Source organism: Bombus huntii, chromosome 8 (assembly GCF_024542735.1).
Source record: "Bombus huntii isolate Logan2020A chromosome 8, iyBomHunt1.1, whole genome shotgun sequence".
In the NCBI taxonomy this organism is placed as follows: Eukaryota; Metazoa; Arthropoda; class Insecta; order Hymenoptera; family Apidae; genus Bombus; species Bombus huntii.
Window position 1 is genome coordinate 191,285 of NC_066245.1, and position 21,901 is coordinate 213,185.

Consider the following 21,901-nt stretch of genomic DNA (forward strand, 5'->3'; position numbering starts at 1 on the left):
CCAAAATGCCAACCGGACTCCGACATATAAATTTATAGTACAATAATAAATTATATTTTTTTATTTATTATATAATTTTCACTTCTAGGTGACATAGAATGGGATTTGATTTACAAAACATATAAAATCACACAGCCTTCCATCCCATATCATACCTTTCTGGCCTTACACTCTTAGTTTGTATCCGCACATACCCCTATCTTTTGGATGTCATTTTGGAACTTAATGTCTATTCTTGTTGCTAATGTCAGAGAGAGCATCAAACATCTTTTTACTTATATCTAAACTTTTGCCTAAGCCTACTTATTTGATTTTGCTAATCTAAACTATCCTAAAATATATTACTATGATCTACAAACTACAGATTAAGCACTTCTCTTGTCCTTCCCTTCCTCTTTATTGTCCTATCCAGTTTTCTTAATCAGTTAACCGAGGTACTTTTTCCTTTTTCATTTAATAATTTTTCTATATTGCATGTTCTGTCCCCCTCCCCAATCCTCGCATCCCTGTGTAGTCTTCCAGTGCTTTAGAATCTCCAAGTCTCTCTCACGTAAAATGTACCTCCTTCTATCTTTATTTTCCAAAATCTGTTGTTCACTTCAACATTCCCACACTTAAACCAACAGTTCTTGCAATCAACAATTAGCTCACCCTTTATCCTTTTTTTTCTAAGTACTTGACTTAAGTAGACAGAAACAAGTGGTAAACTTATACCATCTGTTATATCTTGTTCTATTTATTCTGTTGTACTCTTTTTAACTGTGCACTTCCTTATCTCTTTCCCTTATAATCTTTTTCTCCATTTTCATTTCTATGTTCCTCATCTGCTCCATTTCTTTCTGACTCCATCCAATCTTCCACATAATTCTCTTCCTTCCTTACTATTTAATGTAACATCCGATTTTATCCTTTTCCCCTTCAAACATTGTTCCATTAAACTGTTACCTCTCCCTGTTTTGTTTTCGAACTTCATGGCTCTTATTATCCTAGTCTCTATTCTTATTAGTAATAAATTATGTTAATATAATTATATTTAGGATTTCAGTTAATTTAAAGTGACTAATTAATAGACACCGACATAAAATCTTTATTACAAAAAATAAATTAATTCATTCTACATACAAAAATACAACTAATATTAATAATACTCTCTATTTAGTGATGATTTAATAATTATATTGTTATCAAGAATCATCATTATCAAAGCATGACAGTAATGACACCGGTAAAATTAATAGTTTATGATGTACGGCATATAATGCACAAATATCATAAACCATACTTAAGAGGTGATAAAAATTTCTGAAATATATATTTTTCTTTTTTAAGAATTAAAAAACGCTTATTAATAATTACTTTTAAAATCTGTATAAAGATTTTATAAAGAAAACTAATCGCAACAGTCTGTGGTTTGATAATTAAGAGTATGTTACACGCATTAAATTGATCTTATTTTATAAATTATAAGATTAGAAAAGAATTATGGCTTCGTGATTCATTTACAGAAATGTTTACACGTATTAGTTTGTACAAAAGATTTTATACGTATGTGCTCAAAAATTAAATAATATCAACTTTGAGGCAACTTTGTCCTAAATGCCAGATGAATATTCAATTTCAATGTACAACATATCGGTTACATTTAATAATTCGACTTTGCACATCAAACATAAATGTAAAATTTTTATTTATAACATGAATTTTTAATTTAGAATTTAACGTGAATAATGTCATTCATTGTCTATTTTGTACAATCTTAATATTAATATCTTTAATTCTTTTTAGGATATACATATAAATCGTAAACAATTGTTTAATACTCAAAGGTATACTTTGATATTTTCAATTACAATGAATTTATGTTTATTTTACTAAGGGAAAAGATCTATATATTCCAGTCTTGCATTATGATATTATGTCATATGTTTAGTAAGAACATGTGACTGAGCGTCTCATTTATACAGAGAGGAGGACTTACTTGTTTATGGTTTAAATATAGACAATTTATAAAATTACGAAATAATATTAATGAATGTAAAAATGATTCTCTTCACTTTTTACAAATTCACATTCTCCCACGATTAATATGTAAATTTTAGTAGTAAATTTCAGTAATTATAATTAGTATTCTCTATTAATTAACTGGAAATTGTACTTTAGTATTATCGTTTAGATGACATTACTGTTTGTAATTATGTTCCTATTCCTTAAAATAAGGTACAGTAAATAAGTATTGCTAATTCTATCAATATACATCTGCCACTTTTAAGTGATTGGTCCCTAACACAAAAATCTCCTAATAGAGTGTTGTACAATAAAGTGCTTTAAATTAAAAAATATCTAGCCTCTTCTAACTACTTTTTTCCTTTAAACTATATTGCATACTAAAATATTAATATATATATATATATATTAAATATAATATATAATATATATATATTTTTTAAACTAAATATTAATATATACTTCAACATTTACTTTTGTACTTCTGTGTAAGTCGCATTTGTTCTATTCTTTCAGTATACTGACATTCAATTTCTTTAAGTTTTTCCTCTTGAGTACTAACTATTGCATCAAGCTTTTGTTGTAGTTGATTCATGGCTTTTTTGTATCCTTCCTCTATACGTTTACCTTCACTTAATGAAAATTTCTCTTGATTCACTGCATACTCCTAAAAAATTTTTAAATATTAAATTTGTAAGATAGAGGAAAATTAATAAAATGGGTATAATAGATATGATTTACTTTTCTATTACAAAATTACCTTGTAGTTGTTCGCAGTCTTTTTTGCTGACTGATATTTAGTTTTTAACGTATCGATATTACTTTTCATTTCTTTTTCTCTTTCTTTTAACGTTTTTATCTCTGTTTTCAAATTTTCTTCACTTTCCTGTAACTGCTGTAATTTTTCATTCATTTCAACTTCTTTATCTTTTACTTCCCAAATTTCTCTAACCCATTTAGTCATAACTTTAGCCATTAGATTTCTCTCTTCATCCACATCACTTTCTTTTTGTTTTAATTCTTCTTGCAACTTTTCGATTTCCAACTGTTTTGCTACCAATTCTTTATAACAAGTTTCAATCATTTGACTAAATCGATCCTTCGCCACTTTTAAATTTTCTACTTCCTGCGTCTTTTCGTGACATATGTTTTTTAATTTTGAAAACTGTATTAAAACTGCTTTATATGTTTCTTCCAACTCATTCCTTTTTTCTCGATCATGTTCCTCTATACGTTTAAGTTCTTCATGTACCTTCTGTTCCATCTCTTCACGTAACTCTTTTACCATAACTTCCCTTATTTTTAGAAAATCTGTGCCATCACTTGAACTACCTGGTGATAAATTTAATTCAGGAAATACTTGCTTTTGATGCTTAACGTATTGTTCAAATTGTTTAGCTTGATTTTTTAACTTTAAAACAAATTGATCTCTTTCCATTTTTATTTTGTCAAAGTCTTTTAATCTTTCTAGTTCCTCTTCCTTTCCTTGTAAATCTGTTTCTAATTGTTTGATTCTTTGCTCCATAACATAATTACTCTTTCTTCCAGCCTTCAGATGATTTATCTTAATACTTAATTGTGTCGCCAAATCTTTGTAATGAGAAAGTTCTTTTTCCAACACACATTTTGAATTTAATGATATTTCACTATTTTTTTTTAACCTACCCTCGAAATTTCCAATTATATTTTTCGTTTCTGATAATTCTACTTCTAACTGCGCGATTTTATCTTTATAAATGCTTGTTTCACTAATTAAACTGTCACATTTATTTTTTAAATCTTCATTTTCTATTTGATACTGAGATACTTTTAATTTTACATCATCAGAGTCTTCAATCTTTGAATTTCGCTTGATACTTGATAATTCAGAATCAAGTTTAGAAATTTTAGTAATAAGATTATTCCTTTCACTAATTGCATTTTCATATTTCTTTTTCCAAGATTCTTGAGATATTTCCATCTGTGCTGTCTTTAATTTAGCATCATCTAAGGCAGATTGATATTCCAATACTTTTTTATGTTCTTTAACTGCAGCATGTAGTTTATCTTCTAACCGTTTACAATCTTCTTCTAACTATAAATGTATTAAGTTTGATGAATTTATATATAGCAGACAAACAATAATAAACAAGATATATATACCTGATTTATTTTTTCTAAATGTTCAGAACAATGATCTGGCAAGTGAACACTTATCTCTTGGTTAGGGTGGGCATTGCGTAATTCATTTAAAGCTTCTTCTTTAGCTGTAAATATTAAATTTATGATAGGTCTTAGTAAAATTTTTAAACATATGAAAGAATAAAAGACATCCAAATTTTATTGTTTTAAGCGATATCAATTTTACCTTTTTCAATTTCTTGGTGAATTTTGTTTGTGTATTCATCTTTCTTTTTCCTTTCACAATTTAGATCTTTTTCTAATTCAATTACTTTATTTCTGTACATGTCGCACTCTTCCGTTAATTTTTCTGCTATCTTTACTTGTGCCCTTAAATCATGTTGGTATCTTTCTATATCTATTTCACGCTCTTCTAAGCTAGTATATTTTTCTCTTAACATTTTGATTTCAGATTTATGTTCACTTATTAATTGTTCTTTTGTACTACAGATATCTATATACAATTCTTTAACACGATCCAACTCTTTTTGCGTTTGTTCCAATTGCACACTGTAAGTTAAAACATTTATCTCATCCATTTTAAACGTTATGATATTAACAAGCAAAAGATATATTTACAATAACAGAAACATGTTGCTACTTACGATAATTGCACTACTTCAACTCGTGCTTCTTGCCTAACTCTTTCTACAGCTTTAGCATGTATTTCTAAATATTCTTTATTGTACTCATCAATGGTGTCTTTTTCTTGCTGATTTATGTTTTCTTGATGTAATTTTATAAGTGTTTCTTCATTAATTGCTAATGTTTCTTTTAATTTCTGTTCTAATTTTGTTTTTTCTTCTCTCAATGATTCGCATTGTTTTTTTACATCACTGAGATGATTGGACAACTTCTGTATTTGAGCATTTGCTTTCAATGCTTCATTCGTAAGTACAGATTTCAATTCTTGTTCTAGTTCATTAACACGTTTAGCATATCGAGCTGCTTCTTGTCGACATGTATTTGCTGCAATTAATGCTTTATCAACTTCTTTTTCTTTTTGTGATAAAGTATTTTCTAATCGAGTTATTTCTTTCCTTTTGACAGCTTGTCCAGCTAAACATCTACAAAGATAACAAGATAACAATAAAATTAATATTCTACCACATAATAATTTCATGCAATATAAAATTACTTTTAATTAAAATGAATTACCTTTGCAATTCTCCCCTTAATTTATTTGTGATATCATCATAGGGCTTTGATTTTGTTTTATTATGAAAATCGCCTAATTTCATTTGTCTAATAGAATCAGATTCTTCTTCTAATGTTGTAGCTAACAATGAATCATACTGTGCAGCATCATTTTTTGCTATCTCTAATTTATTCTATATATATATATATAAATACATTATTATTTTTAATATAAATCTTGCACATTTTTTAAACATATTTTAGGATATATAGTGGATTGAAGCTGTTCCTTAAATGTAAATTAATTTTTTAAATGTAAATTAATTTAAGTACCTGTAATTCTTGAATCATTTTTTGCATTTCTTCTTTTTCTTGTGTTAAAACTTTAATTTGTGCTTGAAGCTGCATTACTTGCTGAGCATTATTTGTAGCCATAAGATTTCGACACTGTGTCTGACTTTCTTCTAATACTTGTGCTAAACGATTCATTGTATCTCCTTTCTCTACCATCAATGTTTCATTCGCCCTTCTTACATCAGCTAATTTATTTTCCAAAGTGACATAAGATGCTTCCTATTAAAATTCAAGAAAATCAAACATGAAATTACGATAATTTAATGAATTAAAATATAATTTTTCTGGTATAAATATGACTTTTTAATAGTACTCTCATGCAAAGAAAATAAGTACATATATGAAAACCAAGAAACTTATATAATTATACAATATGTTCTTTACAAAAGCATTATAATTCTCAAAAAATACAATATCAACAACTTGCCCAAATACAATGATTGTTGGAATCCATATTGAACAGCTATGACACAAATATTTATTATTATTATTATCATCATTATCATCATCATTATTACCATCACCATCATTACCATCACCACCACCACCATAATCATTATTATTATTATATTTGTAACTTAATGAATATTAACAAATAACAATATTTTAGTGTGTCTTTATTATAATAATTTATAATAAAAAGATATACACTAAAATCTAATTATCTATCAATATACATTAAGTTATAAATAAATATGAGCAAAATGTAATACATAATGTAATACTAGAAATACCTTTGCATTAAGTTTGTCAGTAAGAACATCTATTTGAATTTGCATATTCTTCATTTCAACAGCATGTTTCTCTTGCGCTTGTTTCAAAAATTTTTCATGTGTTTTATCATTTGCTTGTAATGCTTGTACTCTTTCTAATACAGCTATTTTTTGTTGTAATTCTATTACAGAATCTCTTGCGACATTTAATTCTTCTGTCATCTAAATTTTGTAATTTTTATAATTAGGTGATTAATGCATCTAATGCTATTGTAACGATAAAACCATTGTTCAAAATAGTACAGGAAAGTCTTACATTTTGATTAGTTTTCTCTAAAACTGCATTTTTCTCCTTCAATGATGTTATTTGATTATGAAGATCAGCAATCTCAGCTTTTGCATCAACTACAAGAAACACTTAATTTTATAATCCTTTATCTAGATAACATTTTATGAACATGTTTCATTAAATCTTACCCAAAGCATGTTGCGTTTGATTTCTAGATATGTTTGATCTTTCAATATCAGCCTGTAAAAGTGTTATTTTCCTACTAAGCTGATTCTTCTCTTCTTCTTTTTCCAACCGAACTTGTTGCAATTCTTCTGTTAATCGCTTAACTTCTTTCATTCGCACTGTATACAAAACTTCTAATTGTTCCTTACTATCATACTCGGCCATTTTATAAGCTACACCATCATCTGTTGATCTGCCATTTGGACTTGTTTTGTAACAATGATTTATATGATCAGATGTAACATTGTCACCACCTCCAAACTCATGAATTTGCTTACATTGTACATTATTGTCATATCCATCGATATAACCATTATTTGAATAATTTTTACCTTGAGCATCATAATGATTAGCTGGTGTGTGATAATTATATGAATAATTTTCATTAAATGTATAATCTTCCTCAACTTGGGTTCTTAAATCTTTAGAAAATGCAGAGTTTGGTAATCTTGTTAGTTCATAAGGTGTTTCAGCAATAATATTATGCATATCATTATCCTTATTATTTTTAGAATATGGGGTGTCAGTTTGATCATATACACCAAAGTCTCTTTGTATATTGGAGATTGAAGGAGCGATTTCCATCTCCGACCTATGATTTATTATAGTGCTATCATAGTTATTTGAATTTTTGACATGATCATAAATACCAAATTCTTTCTGTAATTGAGATACAGTTTGATCTTTGGATGATATAATTCTCTGAGGAGAATTTAACATAGTATTAGTAACTTCTGATCCTTTAGTACTATCTTGATAATGGCTGTCATTAATAGAACTAGTGTCAGATTCATCATCTAAATCATCAAATGCATTGTCCAAGAGATCCTTGATCTAAAACATTAAACGTTATCTATTAAAATTACAATCATTGAAGAATAAACTCTTTTGGATAGAACTTTTTAATTAAGCCGCAAATCAAGCAATAAAATTGGAAAGTTAAAATAAAGAAAGGAATAAAGTAAAGGAAGATGCACCTCTTTATTACGTTGCTTAGCATCTTCTTGTTCTTCATCTTCTTCTAAGTCTTGTATATTTGTATTTAGTTGGATATTTTCTGAACCTAAAAATAAGCTCAGACCTGGACCCTCCATTCCTATCGTCTGGCATACACGAATTTATCATAAAAACCAAACATTTATAGCCAACATATTTTTGTTTATAACACCATAACCTAAACGCAACAAGTGGGTCACAGAAAATTAGTTTGAACTATAATCCCAGGTTTAACAATACATTACAAAGTCTTAATAAGCTCATTTTTACTAATCTCAATAAGTCCACGACAAACAACTCCGAGATTATTAAATTTTTGGAATGATTATACGCTCTGCAATTTGCTTGTAAACAATCTTTGAAAAGTCAAAATGCATTACAGGAAGTCTATATGCGGAAGTAAGCTTTCTGATTATCTCTGCTTTTCTATTGGTTCATTCATAGAGCATTACTAGCGATGATAGTAGCGTATTTCCTTCAAGAAATATTTAACTGTAAAGGATTTACGTGGATATATGTATATTAGTATTAATAACAATAATTTCAACGGTGTAAAAAATAACGTTAGTCTCAACTTTGAACATGAAAGCAGTAATACAACGTGTGACAAAAGCTAGTGTTTCAGGTAATGAATAGGTTATATATGTTTTGTTGTAATAACTAACTTGTCGTCTTTTAAGAAACAAGAATCAAAAAGAAATGTTAAATGTTACCATATGTCTATAAAATAAAAATTATATATGTATTATATATTGTATTAAATTGAATAAAACATGGTCAGAACACAGTTTCTCCTTTCTAATTCATGAGATGCATATGTACATAATAATACATGTAAGATTTATTGAATAGTATAATTTTCTATAAAATATAAAGTCATAAAGTGATGCATTAGCATTTATTTCAATTTAATTTCATTAGAACGTATAAAACGTTTTTCGCTATTATCATTATATATACTCAATTTATTCTCTATTGATACTACTATGAAATAATTTTTCAGTTAATGGTGAAATTATTAATAGTATTGGAAATGGTCTCTGCATTTTAATTGGTATAAAAGGAGATGACACAATAGAAGACATGAAATATATGTAATATATAATATTATTATAATACATATTTTGAACAAAATAATCTAGCTCAGTGTAAAATACAAAATAAAATCTTATTTTTCTTAGAGTAAAAAAAATACTGAATATTAAAATGTTTGATGATGATAATAATAAAAAATGGAGTAAAAATGTTATGGATAAAGAATATGAAATATTATGTATTAGTCAGTTTACATTGTACCATACCCTGAAAGGAAATAGATTAGATTTTCATAAAGCCATGCCTGCCCAAACAGCTGAATCATTTTATAATAATTTTCTTATTGAACTTGGTAAAAATTATAAACCAGAATTAATTAAAGGTAAATAATCAATAACTATAAGCTATTAACTTCATATAAATATTGCATTTGTTGTTTATTGCATTTGAATAGAATGAAAATAAAATGAACTTCTATCAAATCGTTATTAGATGTTTGTTCAGAAAAGTAATACATTCATTCTATCAAATACTTTCTACAGATGGTAAATTTGGAGCAATGATGGAAGTTAATATAAAAAACAGTGGACCTGTAACATTAGAAATAGAATCTCCGCTTAAACTTAACAAATCAAACCAATGTAATGATACACAATGAATATTGATGGAAAATCAAAATGAAAATATATGAATATTAATTAAACATACAATAAATGTTATTAAATACATAATTTTATATATTTTTCTAATTTTTTCCCTCTATTTATATATAGATATGTTTCTCTGTCATTTAACAGTTTCTATGATAAATTCATTCCCTTTCTATATTTAATAAACATTGTTCTTGAGTGATATAATTTGAACCCAATTAATTTCTATATAATTTTATAAATGTAATTTTTAATGTGGTGATATAAATACAATACTTCTTTTAAGAATGTTGTCTGATATACACATTGCAAATATATATATATATATTTGTTTATTTTAATTATTTGAGTTTTTTATATAATTTTGATAGGTAAAATCTTTACAAATTTATATAATGCACATTGTCGTCATATTAACAAATATAATATAGATAGAATCAGCTGAAGAGATGTGCAGATAATTTGTCTTTAAGCGAAATACTGTTACAAATATTGTTTATAATACGTTTCATAAATGTTATTCGTCATATAGGATTCCATATATTGTTAGAAGATCGTTTCTTCGATTTGATCAAACTATAACTTCGTTATAAAATGCTTGACGTTAAAAATAGTCGGATACATCGTTGTAAGAAAAACAAATAGTATGTCTAGAAAAGATTTTGATATCATCAGGGTAAGTGACAAAGCGAGGTACCTTATGTTAAAACAAAGAAAGTGATTTTCAAATATTGTATTATAATAATAAACTTACGCACATTTCTATGTAATTAAGATAATAGTTTTATATAGTATGTAATTCAGTCAGCGTGTACAAATATGAGAAATTGAAAATAAATGCAAATACATATGTATTATTATATACGGAATTATTATATGGGTATCATTTTGCATTACATTAACATTTTTAATTTTTATGTCACATTTAAATGTTTTGATCATCAACAGCATCAAATATGCTATGTAATTACAATTTTTTTTCGAGAGTTTTTATTATATTGAAAATACTTATTATTGCAGATAATACATTAACTCATGCATAAAAATTACTTATATTTTTATATCTACATATATAAAAATTATTACAGGTTTTTATTTTATAATAAACCTATAACAACCGTTTTTATTTCAGCGATAAATGTTATCGTATAAAGGTGTAAACGTATGTATCATCCAGAATAAAAGATCGTTTAAAAGATTCGGAACATTAACTTTGTTTACTATACTCGTTTGAACTGAAATATTTAATTATTAATTTATTAATCTCTTATTGAGACACAATGGAGAACGAGGAAAAAATGGATAAAAAGTCAATAATTGTAGAAAATGAAAAAGGTACATATCTATCATTGTTAACTTATGAATTTTTTAAAATATTATTAGCGATTCAATAATAATAGATAATTATATTTTAGATAAATCTGACGCTCCTCCACAAACAAAAAAGGTGGAAAATACAAAGAATGTGCAGCCTCAAAAATCTGATATTACAAATACTGGAAATGATGAATTAATTCATTCGCGACAAGTATAATAATATAAAAGTTCTAATATGATTGCTACCAATAGTAGTATAGCGATTATTTTTAAATAAATGTATGTATTCATTTTTCAGTCGCGCGAAGTTCAAACGGATATTGCGTATACAGAAACAGTAGGAAAATTAAAAAATCGGCTAGATACGTTGATGAATTCTTTAGCTACTCTTTCGGCAGAAAAATCTAAAATGGAAGCAAGTTTTCAACAGGATAAGAAGCAGTTGAGAACCGAACGAGACGAAGTGAGTTTACACTATATGTGTATATGTATACATATTTATATTCATATCAATATATATTCATTTATATTCTTTTTGTTAAATATAAAATATTTACAGTGTGAAAAAATAATCAAGGATTTGAAAGAAAAATTAAACAAAGTGCAAACTACGAATTACTCTGAAATCGAGCATGTGAAATGTAAATTAATTATGGAACGTCACGAAAGGGAAAGAGAGCAAGCTGATCATGCAAAAATGATAAAGTACGTAGTAAGATATGAAAAATATACGTAGAATTTGTAGTTTTAAGAGAAATTTTGTTAAAATTTCTCTTTATTTTATAGAGAACTACAAAAATTATTACACGATGAACGACGAAACAAAGAACAACTTGAAGCACAAGTAAAAAGTCAGTTTGCACATAAGACACAATGTAAAATACTTGAAGCTGAATTAGAAATAGCTAGAAATAAGCTTAAACAAGCAGAAGAAGCAGCTAAAGAAACACCCCCGATTCTACTATCACTCCAATCTGAAATGGCTCTAATGAAGAAACAACATTTAAATGCGATACATGAAGTAATTTAAAAAAAAATATATCTATTTGTATGAGATTGTTTTGTCTACTGTAGGCATGAGAATGGCTAATTAACTTTGCAGGAACAAAAAAGAGCTGCTGCTGCAGAACAGCAAGCTAGAGCATTAGCAATGACTCATGAAGCAAGAGTAGCTGGTCTAGAAGCAAGACTAGCTGAACTTTCAGAAATTGTTGGAGGATATGATAGACTCAGACAGCAAGATCAACAAGCCATACAGAAACTGAAAGACCAACTAATTAATTTACAAGACTCTGAACATGAGTATATTACATTAAATAATGAACCTGAAGAGATCATTTCTAGAATAAAAAACCTGTATACCAAATTGTTAGATTTAGATAATAAAAAAAGCGAATCAGCACATGTTAAATGTTAGTTAATTAAAAATACTTTTTTCTTATATGAATAATACATTGTATAATTATTAGCAAATTTGGTTTTCAGCATTACTACATTGCTTAGATTTATATGATAAACAACAAGTTATTGATTATAAAGAAAAGTATGAAACTTTGTTACAAGAATTCGAAGATTGTAAACAGCAAATGAAGTATAGTAATGTTGGAAACATATCGTATAATATTCAGAGTCAAAATATTGCATCATCTTATGATAAAAATAGCAAAACGCAATTACATATTTTGAAAGCACATAATAATAATCTAGAAGAACGAATACGTGTTTTAAATAACGAAATTGTGAATAAGGAAAGGGAATTGAAATTAAAATTGGAGCATCAGGAAAAGGCAAATTTTTTTCTTTTCTTTGATCACTCGGTGACAAATTAAATCAATTATATTTAAAATAACTGTGGTATAAACAACAATTGGTTATTTTTACAGTTATCTCAAGAAGAACATGGAAAATTGAGACATTTGTTATTACAAAAGGACAATGAATTTCGTAATAAAATATCTACGTTAGAGCAACAATTATTACGTCAACGAGAACGATCGATGGCTCTCATCGAAGAAAAGGATAAAGAAATTTTAACTTTAAAAACATCTTTTCACGCATTATTACCCAAAAAGGAAAATACTGCAGAAAGGAAGCTAAATACATCAAAATGTGAAAGTGGAACAGAGCCTATTACCGATTTAGTAACTGGATTATTAACAAATGACAGTCCTCCAATATTGCATTACAGTCAAGAGTTAGCAAGAAAAGAGGTGCAAGTATCAGCATCTAGAAAAAAAGTTTTAGAGTTAGAAGCAACATTACGGGAAAAACAAAGAGAAGTCATATATATAAAGGAGAAACAGAAAGAAAATATAAAAGCTTTGCAAGCTCAGATTGCGAGGTAAATTTCAAAGTGATGCATGTATTGAAAAATTGGAAGAAAGATACGTTCTCATTTGATTATATTATTCGATTTTTAGGCTCGAAGCTTGCAAGTCTAGGGAAGGTGCAAATCTTGAATATTTGAAAAATGTTTTTATAAATTATTTAACTACAAGCGATGTTTCTAGTAAACGTCATATGCTAAACGCTATTTCTACAGTATTGCGTTTTACTGCGGAAGAATTAAATAAGGTAAAGCACTAATTCATATTATGGAAATGTATAAAAAGATTAGTAGCTGATCTAATATATATCATAAAATTTATTTATTTTGTTATATTTTCGGTACTATCGCAAATGATATTTGAGTACATTATACTAATAATGTGTTCATAAATAAAAGTTAAATCTATTATCTGTAATTATTTAAGAAAGGGCACTTCCGACCGATTTCGGCGACCTTGAAATATGTTGTCGGGGACATAATCCTGAATAGCTTTTCCCTATACATGTTATCGTCGCTCGGCCTTAGTTTCAGTGATATACGCAAAAGTATTTTTATCACTATGTACTTTTAAGGGGGTATTATCCTATGAATTCTTTAAGTTGAAGATTTAGTCCAATGCTGCAACTTTTTTTCGTAGTTTACTTTGTTACTTCTTCCTCATACATAATCATTTTATATACAGTTTTAATTAACTGCCTCTTGGTTTTATCTTACTCACAATAAATGAGCATTTAGAGGCCGTATCTCACTGGCGTAGGTGATGGGAACTTTAGATAGACTAAAACAAAAAAATCAAGAAGATTCTTTAATCAATAGGCCTATGTTTAACGTACGTACTGAAATAAATAATTTATGTCGAAAATTGGCAAAATGATGAATGCTTAAGTTGCAAATTTCGAGGTTTCATTCTTTCTTCGATGATTGTTAAATAAAACAAGCATAATAAATTCAATGTTAAAATAAAGTAAATTATTTATTTTGATATGAACAGTAACAATAAACCTATTGGTTAAGAATTGTTTTGATTGGTTGAAGAATTTTCTTACTTTTGTTTTACACATATATATGTCGGGTTTACATTAGAATTAGAGTTAGGGGCGTGAAACGAAACTTCGTTTGGATTACACATTGTCGTTATGCAATAGAGAAGACGTTTGCATTAATAGTGCAAATACGATTATTATAGAATTGGACAAGTAACCGTGGTAATTAGATACTCGAGAAACCAATGACAATGACCCTAGGTTCAATAACGAATCCGCGGTCAACGGGATGATAGATAAACATGATCACAAAATCTAAGTCGGACGCGTAATATTCACTGATCGTAAGGTGTTATTTTATTCGTCGATGAGGCCGCAAGAAAGAATGACTTTCCGTCCCGACGATGCCACAGAGGAAAACTATGATGGGGTGTATCTAAGGACACGAGATCATCGGATTCGTCGAGGATAGCCTTCGTTCGGAAATTAAGGGAAATTGACGCTGCTGCTAATTGGTCAATCTCCATATCGGTAGTTAGAAAAGGATGCTAGCCGCCCTCGAGGGAAAGTTGCTAGTGGGAGACGTCGTTCGTTGAAAAATAGGTCTCCTCTATTTTCTCGTAGTTGGGACAAAGACTGTTTGTCTGTTTGAAGGACTTTAGTTAGCTAAATCTTAAGATTTATAACGGGCCCTCGGGCTAGCTGAACATGTACTGCAGGGACACATCGACATTTGGCAATCATCTTACTCGAAGAATAGAGTTTGCATGTGACGAGCTACGGGACAGAGACCGTTGGAATGTTTACTGTCGAATGTTGCAGCTATTTCCTTTTTAAGGAGAGCTATAGAATTACTCCACGCCTTTGTTAGACAAAGCGTTCATCCCGTGACCGCAGCTATGTCACGACCGGCATACTTCAAATCCGACGGACTGACGATAGAGATAAAGATGTGGCGGCACTCGGCGACAATGTATATCGCTGAAGTGCCTAATGAACCATCAACATCCCAACGGTCCTTCCACCGAAGGTTCTAGAAGAAAGAGCACGTGGCAACGATCGCGGACGCCTAGCAAATGCATGGACGGTGGGGATGTTGAGGGATGCAAAAGAAAGTAATCGGATCCGATCGAAAGTAAAATCATAAGAGTCAATCTTAGAAAGTCACGCCTAGAGTTCGGAAGTAGATTGTAAAGTGTATTAATGTTAGAAAAAAAATAAAGTTTTCTTTTTTTATTTTTCACCTCAAATTCCTTTTTTATTTTGTTATTTTACGTGATAGCTACGTTGGGCGACAGACTGTCGCCTCGAGCCAAAGCTCACTGTCACTAATCTCGAACAATTACAATCGGATTGAATAACTACAATTGTTCAATTACAGCTATAGTAGACTCTAGATTACAATGTTAGGGGGTTATCCCGAAGTTCCAAAGGGGAGGCTTCGATCCTTTCATAATATAATAATATAATATAATATATATGTCGGAGTCAGGTTGGCATTTTGGGGCGTTCTATGAACCTTTACTTACTTTACCGTCGCGAATGTAGCTAATATTTATCAGTACGAATGTGGACACTACAAGAGGCTATGAGTAATGGCCATAGGATGGTCGAGATGATGGTGACAACGAATTCAATTTCGATAACGAATCCACGATCCATGGGAGGACAAGTACCAACGTACTACTCGATTCGGATCACTCAATCGGCAATTCGTCCAACGACTCTAACACTCTAACTCTAACTCTCTTAATCCAAAAGAGGCTGCCCTTATATACTCCTGTCCCCGCTTCTCGGGTTAATCTTTGTTTTTAAGGAGAGCCATATAATCATTTCATACCTCTGTCAGGTACACGTCCCTCCCGTGACCATGGCTACGTCTAGTGACCCGCTATGTCACTTCGAGCCCGAACCCATCGTCATAAAGTCAGATTGGAACATTAAAACTATTCCTTATTTTTATTACTTAAGTGCAGCTATAGTAAAAGTCTGGACTAGGATATTGAGGTTTTCCCAACATTCCGGACGGGAAATCCCTCTGTCCTTCCATCTCCGACATATATATGTAATACCAAAAAAAGGGGGGGGGGGAGCATACGCTTGGTCCATCATATATTTAAGTTCGAGTTTCTCGGGATAGTACAATGCAGTGCCGCAGACAGATCGTCGTATAGGACCGGCAAAATGCATACAATGTAACGTCGCCTTCGGTCCGTTTTTTTTTCACATACCAAGGAAGGTGCATACGCGATTATAGGCGCGAACGGTGGCGTGACCCGAGCGTAGTGGGGGGCCGTCTCCGAGAGAAGACAAAAAAGATGGAAGGGCGGGCAGTACCATTGTGAGGAGTCGGAGAGTGCAAACGAAGAAGTGAGAGTGTTGCCAGCGTTGTCGCGAGAGTGTAGTCCGCGTGAAAGAGAGAGAGAGAGAGAGCGTTGGATCCGTTGTGACGAGAGTTACAAATTAACTATTGTGTTGTCTAGACCATAATACGTTATTGTGATTAATTAACATCTGTATAATTCATTCATCGTAAATAAATCATCATTATAATATTATATTTACGATACTACAATTTGGGGGCTCAGCCGGGATTTAGTGCGCTAAGTGACAAGTGAAGAGTTTAAGTGACGGTTTATTCGTGAAAGTGATATCTGACAAAAATGACTGACTACAATGCAGGAAAAGCAGGTTTGACTGACGAGCAGGTGGCTCAGATGCAAATACCTGAGCTAAAAGACGAGCTGAGAAGACGACGGCTGAGATTAGTGGGCAGAAAACGCGAGCTGATAGAGCGATTGCTTGCTGCGTTACGCTTAGAGCGGGAACACGGTGCGCGAGAAGACGATCCAGATGATGACAACGACAGCGATTTAGAAGACGACGACGACGACGATGAGATTGGCGTGATTGGGGACTGTTTAGACGTCAACGGTCCAGGAAATCGCGATCTCAATAATCAAGACGCCGGAGTTCGGGTAACTCCAGTGATAAGACGACCAAGGCAAGACGAGCCTAAGCGCACAGTGCTAACGTTCAAAGACGTAGAGGACTTGCTAGAGAAATTCAGCGGGGATGATCTGCTAAGTATAAATCGGTGGATAGAAGACTTTGAAGAAATGGCAGAACTGTGTGGTTGGTCAGACATCCACATGGTAGCTTTCGCTAAGGAACTGCTCACAGGTTCCGCTGAAACTTTCGTACAACAAGAACAATGCACGGAGTCCTGGGCGAAGCTAAAAAAGGCGATGAAGGACAAATTTGAGAATGTAGTAAGTGACCAGCAGATACATCGGGAGTTAGCGCGTAGAACGAAGAAACCAGATGAGAGTCTACAGCAATATATGTATAGTATGCGTGAGATTGCGGAACAAGGAAAGGTTGATATACAGTCGCAAATCGACTATATTATTCAGGGTATTCCTGACGAGGTCATAAATAAGGTTATATTATACGGAGCCAGGAACATGCAACAGCTGAAAGAATGTCTTAAGCAGTACGAAGCGATGAAAAGAGATATGGAAGCGGAAAAAAGATCTGGGGAACGCAAGGACGATAAGGGAAAACGATCAAAAGTGCGAAATCAGTCGAGGCAAACAAGTAGTAACAAAAGATGTTTTAATTGTGGTGGTGAGGATCATTTAAGTGCTAAGTGTCCAGAGAAAGGAAAAGGTGTTAAGTGCTTCAAGTGCAACGAATTTGGACATATTGCGGCGAAGTGTACAGCACGACCAGAAGTGTTACGACCGTTCGCGGAGAGACGCGGTCGCTAGGAAAACACGTGAGCGAGAGGCGTAAATTCTCGCTACGATTCGGTTAATCGACGCCGCGAAATAGTCGTTCCCCTGTTTCGGTTAAGATAACAGAGGTGGTTCAATGAATGTAACACTGTATAGTAAGTTATAAATCAACGTTTATTCTAACAACTTGTAAAGAAGATAGTTACGCTGGTGCGTATGTATAAGATGAGTGAGTGACTGATCTACGGGTGCATACCCGGTCAAAGGATATTGACTGTTCGACGGATGGAAAATCAGTGCTGTTCGGAGATGATGCTGTGGCGGAGGAAAGCTAAGGATGGATGTGTCTAGCGCACGGGACCATCGGATTTGTTGGTAACGATTTTGGCTAAGAGAGTGAGGTAAATAGGCTTCGTTGTTAATTGGTTAAACGAAGGTTGGTGGACTAGGAAGGGTCTTAGCCGCCCTCGATAGAAAGTGATTAGTAGGAGGAAAGTTGCATCATACGTGAGAAAAACTTCGTGAGAGTGCAAATGAAGAAGTGAGAGTGCTGCCAGTTCACATCAATTCACATCAAAGACCAGGCCACACACCACGGGCAGGATGGCACCCAGATGTCTGCACATCCTTGGCGCGTACCTTCAATATTTTTAAGTACCCACCAGGGGTCTTGAATTTTCATAGTTAAGGTCCTTCGGACCAAGCGAGTATCTCTTGTCTCAGATTTCCTTTTACGTTTATTGTTTACTACGGGTTAACATGGAAGGTTTTCCTCACGTCTGGTATGTTTCGTTAGCAACTTTCTTACGAGGGCGGTTAAAACCCTTCCTGGTCCATCAACCGTCTTATTATCCAATCGGAGACGGTGTCTACTGCCTTCACTTCCTTAACCAAAATTGTCATCTACAAATCCGATAGTCCCGTGTCCTTAGGCACACCCACCCCTAGCTTTCCTCAGACACAGTAAAACTTCACTTATTCTGTATCCTTAAAGTAGTCAACATATCTTTACCGGTCTCTACCCTTATAACAGTCGCGTACTTAACGAATCAGTGTAACTAAGTTTTGCATAACGTGGTTGGAATGAATTGTGATTTATGTCAATTCAGTGTGTATTCCGTTGTGATTGCTGCATTCGTAATAAAGTTTAACTAAAACAAAATTAATAGTTGTGTTACGACTCAGCTTTTTTATTTCATTATCCAACCCTCAAGTTTACGTGACACCAGCGTTGTCGTGAGAGTGTGGTTCGCGTAAGAGAGAGAGAGAAAGAGAGAGAGAGAGAGAGAGAGAGAGAGAGAGAGAGAGAGAGAGAGAGCGTTGGATCCCTTGTGACGAGAGTTACAAATTAGCTATTGCGTTGTTTAGACCATAATACGTTATCGTGATTAATCAACATCTGTACAATCCATTCATTGTAAATAAATCATCATTATAATATTATATTTACGATATTACATATATATATATATATGTCGGAGATGGACGGACAGCGGGACTTTGCGTCGGGAATGCTGGGAAAAACCTCCCATCACCATAGTCAAGATTTTAATGTTTAAGCAATAAAAATAAGGAAAACAACTTTTAATGTTCCAACCTGGCGTTACGACGATGGGTTCAGGTCTAAGGTGACATAACGGGTCACCAGACGTAGCCACGGTCACGGGAGAGCCGCGTACCTGACAGAGGTACGGAATGATTTTATGACTCTCCTTAAAAACAAGGATTGACCCGAGAAGCGGGGACAGGAGTATATAAGGGTAGGTTCATCTGGATTGAGAGAGTTTCTAATTAGTTAGTCGTTGAGCGAATTGCCGAGTAAGTCACGCTGATACTGGTCATCCCGTGGACCGTGGATTCGTTGTCACCATCATCTCGGACATCCTATTGCCGTTACTCATAGCCTCTTGTAGTGCCCATATTCGCACTGATAAATACTAACCACATCCGCGACGGTAAAGTAAGTAAAGGTTCATAGAACGCCCCAAAGTGCCAACCTGACTCCGGCATATATATATATATATATATATATATGTAATAACTAATAATATATATAATATATGTATGTACCTATATATATGCTTCACATGCAACCTAGTGATAATCACGCATGCTCTTAGTTCTAGAGTTATACACAAAAGCACGTTTGGTAATACATATACATAAACAATAGTTGAATTTACGATATACTTACAAAATTGAACGAAATAAAAATTAAGTCATGCCAGCGCGAGAATATTAGTCTTCACCAAGTTACCACCTATCGATCTGTCTTTTTCTGTTTACATTAAGGATGATTATCATCAGCGAGTTAAGTTTAGGGGGAGTTATATAAAGATGCGGTCGTTTACATCAGAGTGAAGTAAAAATTAAAATTAGTTTAAGCTTTTTTTTGAATATATCGGAAACTAAGGTTGAGCGACGGTAATATGTGCAAGGTAAAGTTGCTCAGAATAGTGATTTTGACAACATATCTCAAGGTCATCGAAATCGGTGGGCGGTAATACCCCTTTGTAAATAATTACCCTATCCAATGATTATTAATTGTATATATATTTATATATTGTATATGTATGTATATGTACATATATAATCATCTTCTGAGATTCATGTTAAACCATCTATGCATTATAAGAAACGATGTGAAATCGTTGCAAGACATTCCTCGCGTTAGTTCTACGAGTTTAAGATATTTGAAAAATATATAAAATGATACAACTAGAAGAAGGGTTGTAGGACACTTATAGTTTAAAGATGTTTAGATTTCTTATCGAGATATGTAAATAAATTATAACTTGTACTTTAAGCAAACGTATATTATTATTTCAAAAGGACACTATTGTTTCTTTAATAGTAAGGGTGACGGTAAAAAAACATTAATATTGAAACGGAAATCGATTTGAAATAAAATTGTCATACAATTGTATGCACCTTCATGCATAATTTTTGTAAGTATATGGAGGAAGAAATAAAATATAAAATTTACGATCCATTTATATTACTTAAAATCTTACATATATATATTATATAATATATACTTAATATATATATATATATAATATATATTTGCTACGTAATATATATATATATATTATGTAGCAAATGTGAACAACTTAGGGGGAAAAACGGAACATTTTGTCGACATATGCAAGTACTTACTTATGTGTACAAGGTATGATGTACATTTCAGTATATTGATTAATAACATTGCCATTATATGCTCAAACTTACGTTGTCGAGGAAATAATTTTAAATGCGACGTTTACATTCTCTTATTGTTACTTTTAGATGTGTAATTATCCTGTGAAATTAGTAACAAAAAATTCAATACGCATCACGTATATATTCCGTCGTATTTATTTATACTCCAGTTTTATGTTACGTGCATTATATACAAAACGAATGACTAAATCGTGACGACACGTTTGGCATATATGTATATATTTAGCGTTTAATCTGTCGTTGAAAAATGAACTAAACACAACTTATCGATAGTGTCTTTGATAAGTTTTAATATACTTGTGATTGTACGCATTTTTATCGAAGATCTGTACATCTGAAAGCTGCTAAATATTTCTCCCACATAATTCTCTAACAACGTATAATTCAGTTTATATATCCATTTTTTTTTCTCACTGGTAATAACACGTCCTCGGAGCAAAAATCATATCGTCTATATACAGATTAAAAATTCACGCTTCGTTTACAATCGTTTAAACATTGTCGAACTTTCAATCTCGAGTTACTAATAAAATACAGGCAAACGATTATCAAACGATCACCGCATCATAACCATTATTCGGTTTGCAATTTTACAATAATTCTCGCTATACGTCGTTCTCATGACACTGTTCGACACTGTGATCGCATAAACTTTTGCAAATCACGGGCTGTCTACTTGCCGAGAATCAGCGATTTTTGCACATGATTTCAGTCTGACAATTTTTATACACAACTTTTACCACTTTC

General features: G+C 31.7%; 3 protein-coding genes across 5 annotated transcripts; 2 read left to right on the forward strand and 1 right to left on the reverse strand.

The window, feature by feature from the left end:
- Positions 1–1,063: 1,063 nt before the first annotated feature.
- On the reverse strand, positions 1,064–8,259 carry LOC126868889 (myosin-2-like). Of its 3 annotated transcripts, none has more exons than XM_050624843.1 (12): positions 7,860–8,259; positions 6,846–7,716; positions 6,685–6,773; positions 6,390–6,590; positions 6,083–6,118; positions 5,635–5,874; positions 5,323–5,495; positions 4,770–5,231; positions 4,352–4,674; positions 4,147–4,250; positions 2,765–4,078; positions 1,064–2,671 (listed from the first exon to the last, which is right to left on the reverse strand). In XM_050624843.1, the coding sequence occupies exons 1-12, from the start codon at positions 7,974–7,976 to the stop codon at positions 2,468–2,470; spliced, it is 4,134 nt and encodes a 1,377-aa protein (XP_050480800.1). In that variant the 5' UTR covers positions 7,977–8,259; the 3' UTR covers positions 1,064–2,467. The 3 variants fall into 3 exon arrangements, with proteins under 3 accessions (XP_050480800.1, XP_050480801.1, XP_050480802.1); XM_050624844.1 differs by having other exon boundaries at positions 5,635–5,870; positions 6,079–6,118; XM_050624845.1 differs by lacking the exon at positions 6,083–6,118.
- Positions 8,260–8,311: 52 nt separating this feature from the next.
- On the forward strand, positions 8,312–9,657 carry LOC126868913 (D-aminoacyl-tRNA deacylase 1). The gene is made up of 4 exons (XM_050624899.1): positions 8,312–8,503; positions 8,882–8,972; positions 9,060–9,295; positions 9,456–9,657. The coding sequence occupies exons 1-4, from the start codon at positions 8,461–8,463 to the stop codon at positions 9,569–9,571; spliced, it is 486 nt and encodes a 161-aa protein (XP_050480856.1). The 5' UTR covers positions 8,312–8,460; the 3' UTR covers positions 9,572–9,657.
- A 278-nt stretch (positions 9,658–9,935) lies between these two features.
- On the forward strand, positions 9,936–20,917 carry LOC126868895 (GRIP and coiled-coil domain-containing protein 1). The gene is made up of 11 exons (XM_050624869.1): positions 9,936–10,239; positions 10,696–10,898; positions 10,979–11,091; positions 11,179–11,343; positions 11,440–11,585; positions 11,667–11,901; positions 11,983–12,292; positions 12,366–12,667; positions 12,764–13,221; positions 13,301–13,454; positions 14,396–20,917. The coding sequence occupies exons 2-11, from the start codon at positions 10,844–10,846 to the stop codon at positions 14,420–14,422; spliced, it is 1,965 nt and encodes a 654-aa protein (XP_050480826.1). The 5' UTR covers positions 9,936–10,239; positions 10,696–10,843; the 3' UTR covers positions 14,423–20,917.
- The last annotated feature ends 984 nt before the right edge of the window (positions 20,918–21,901 follow it).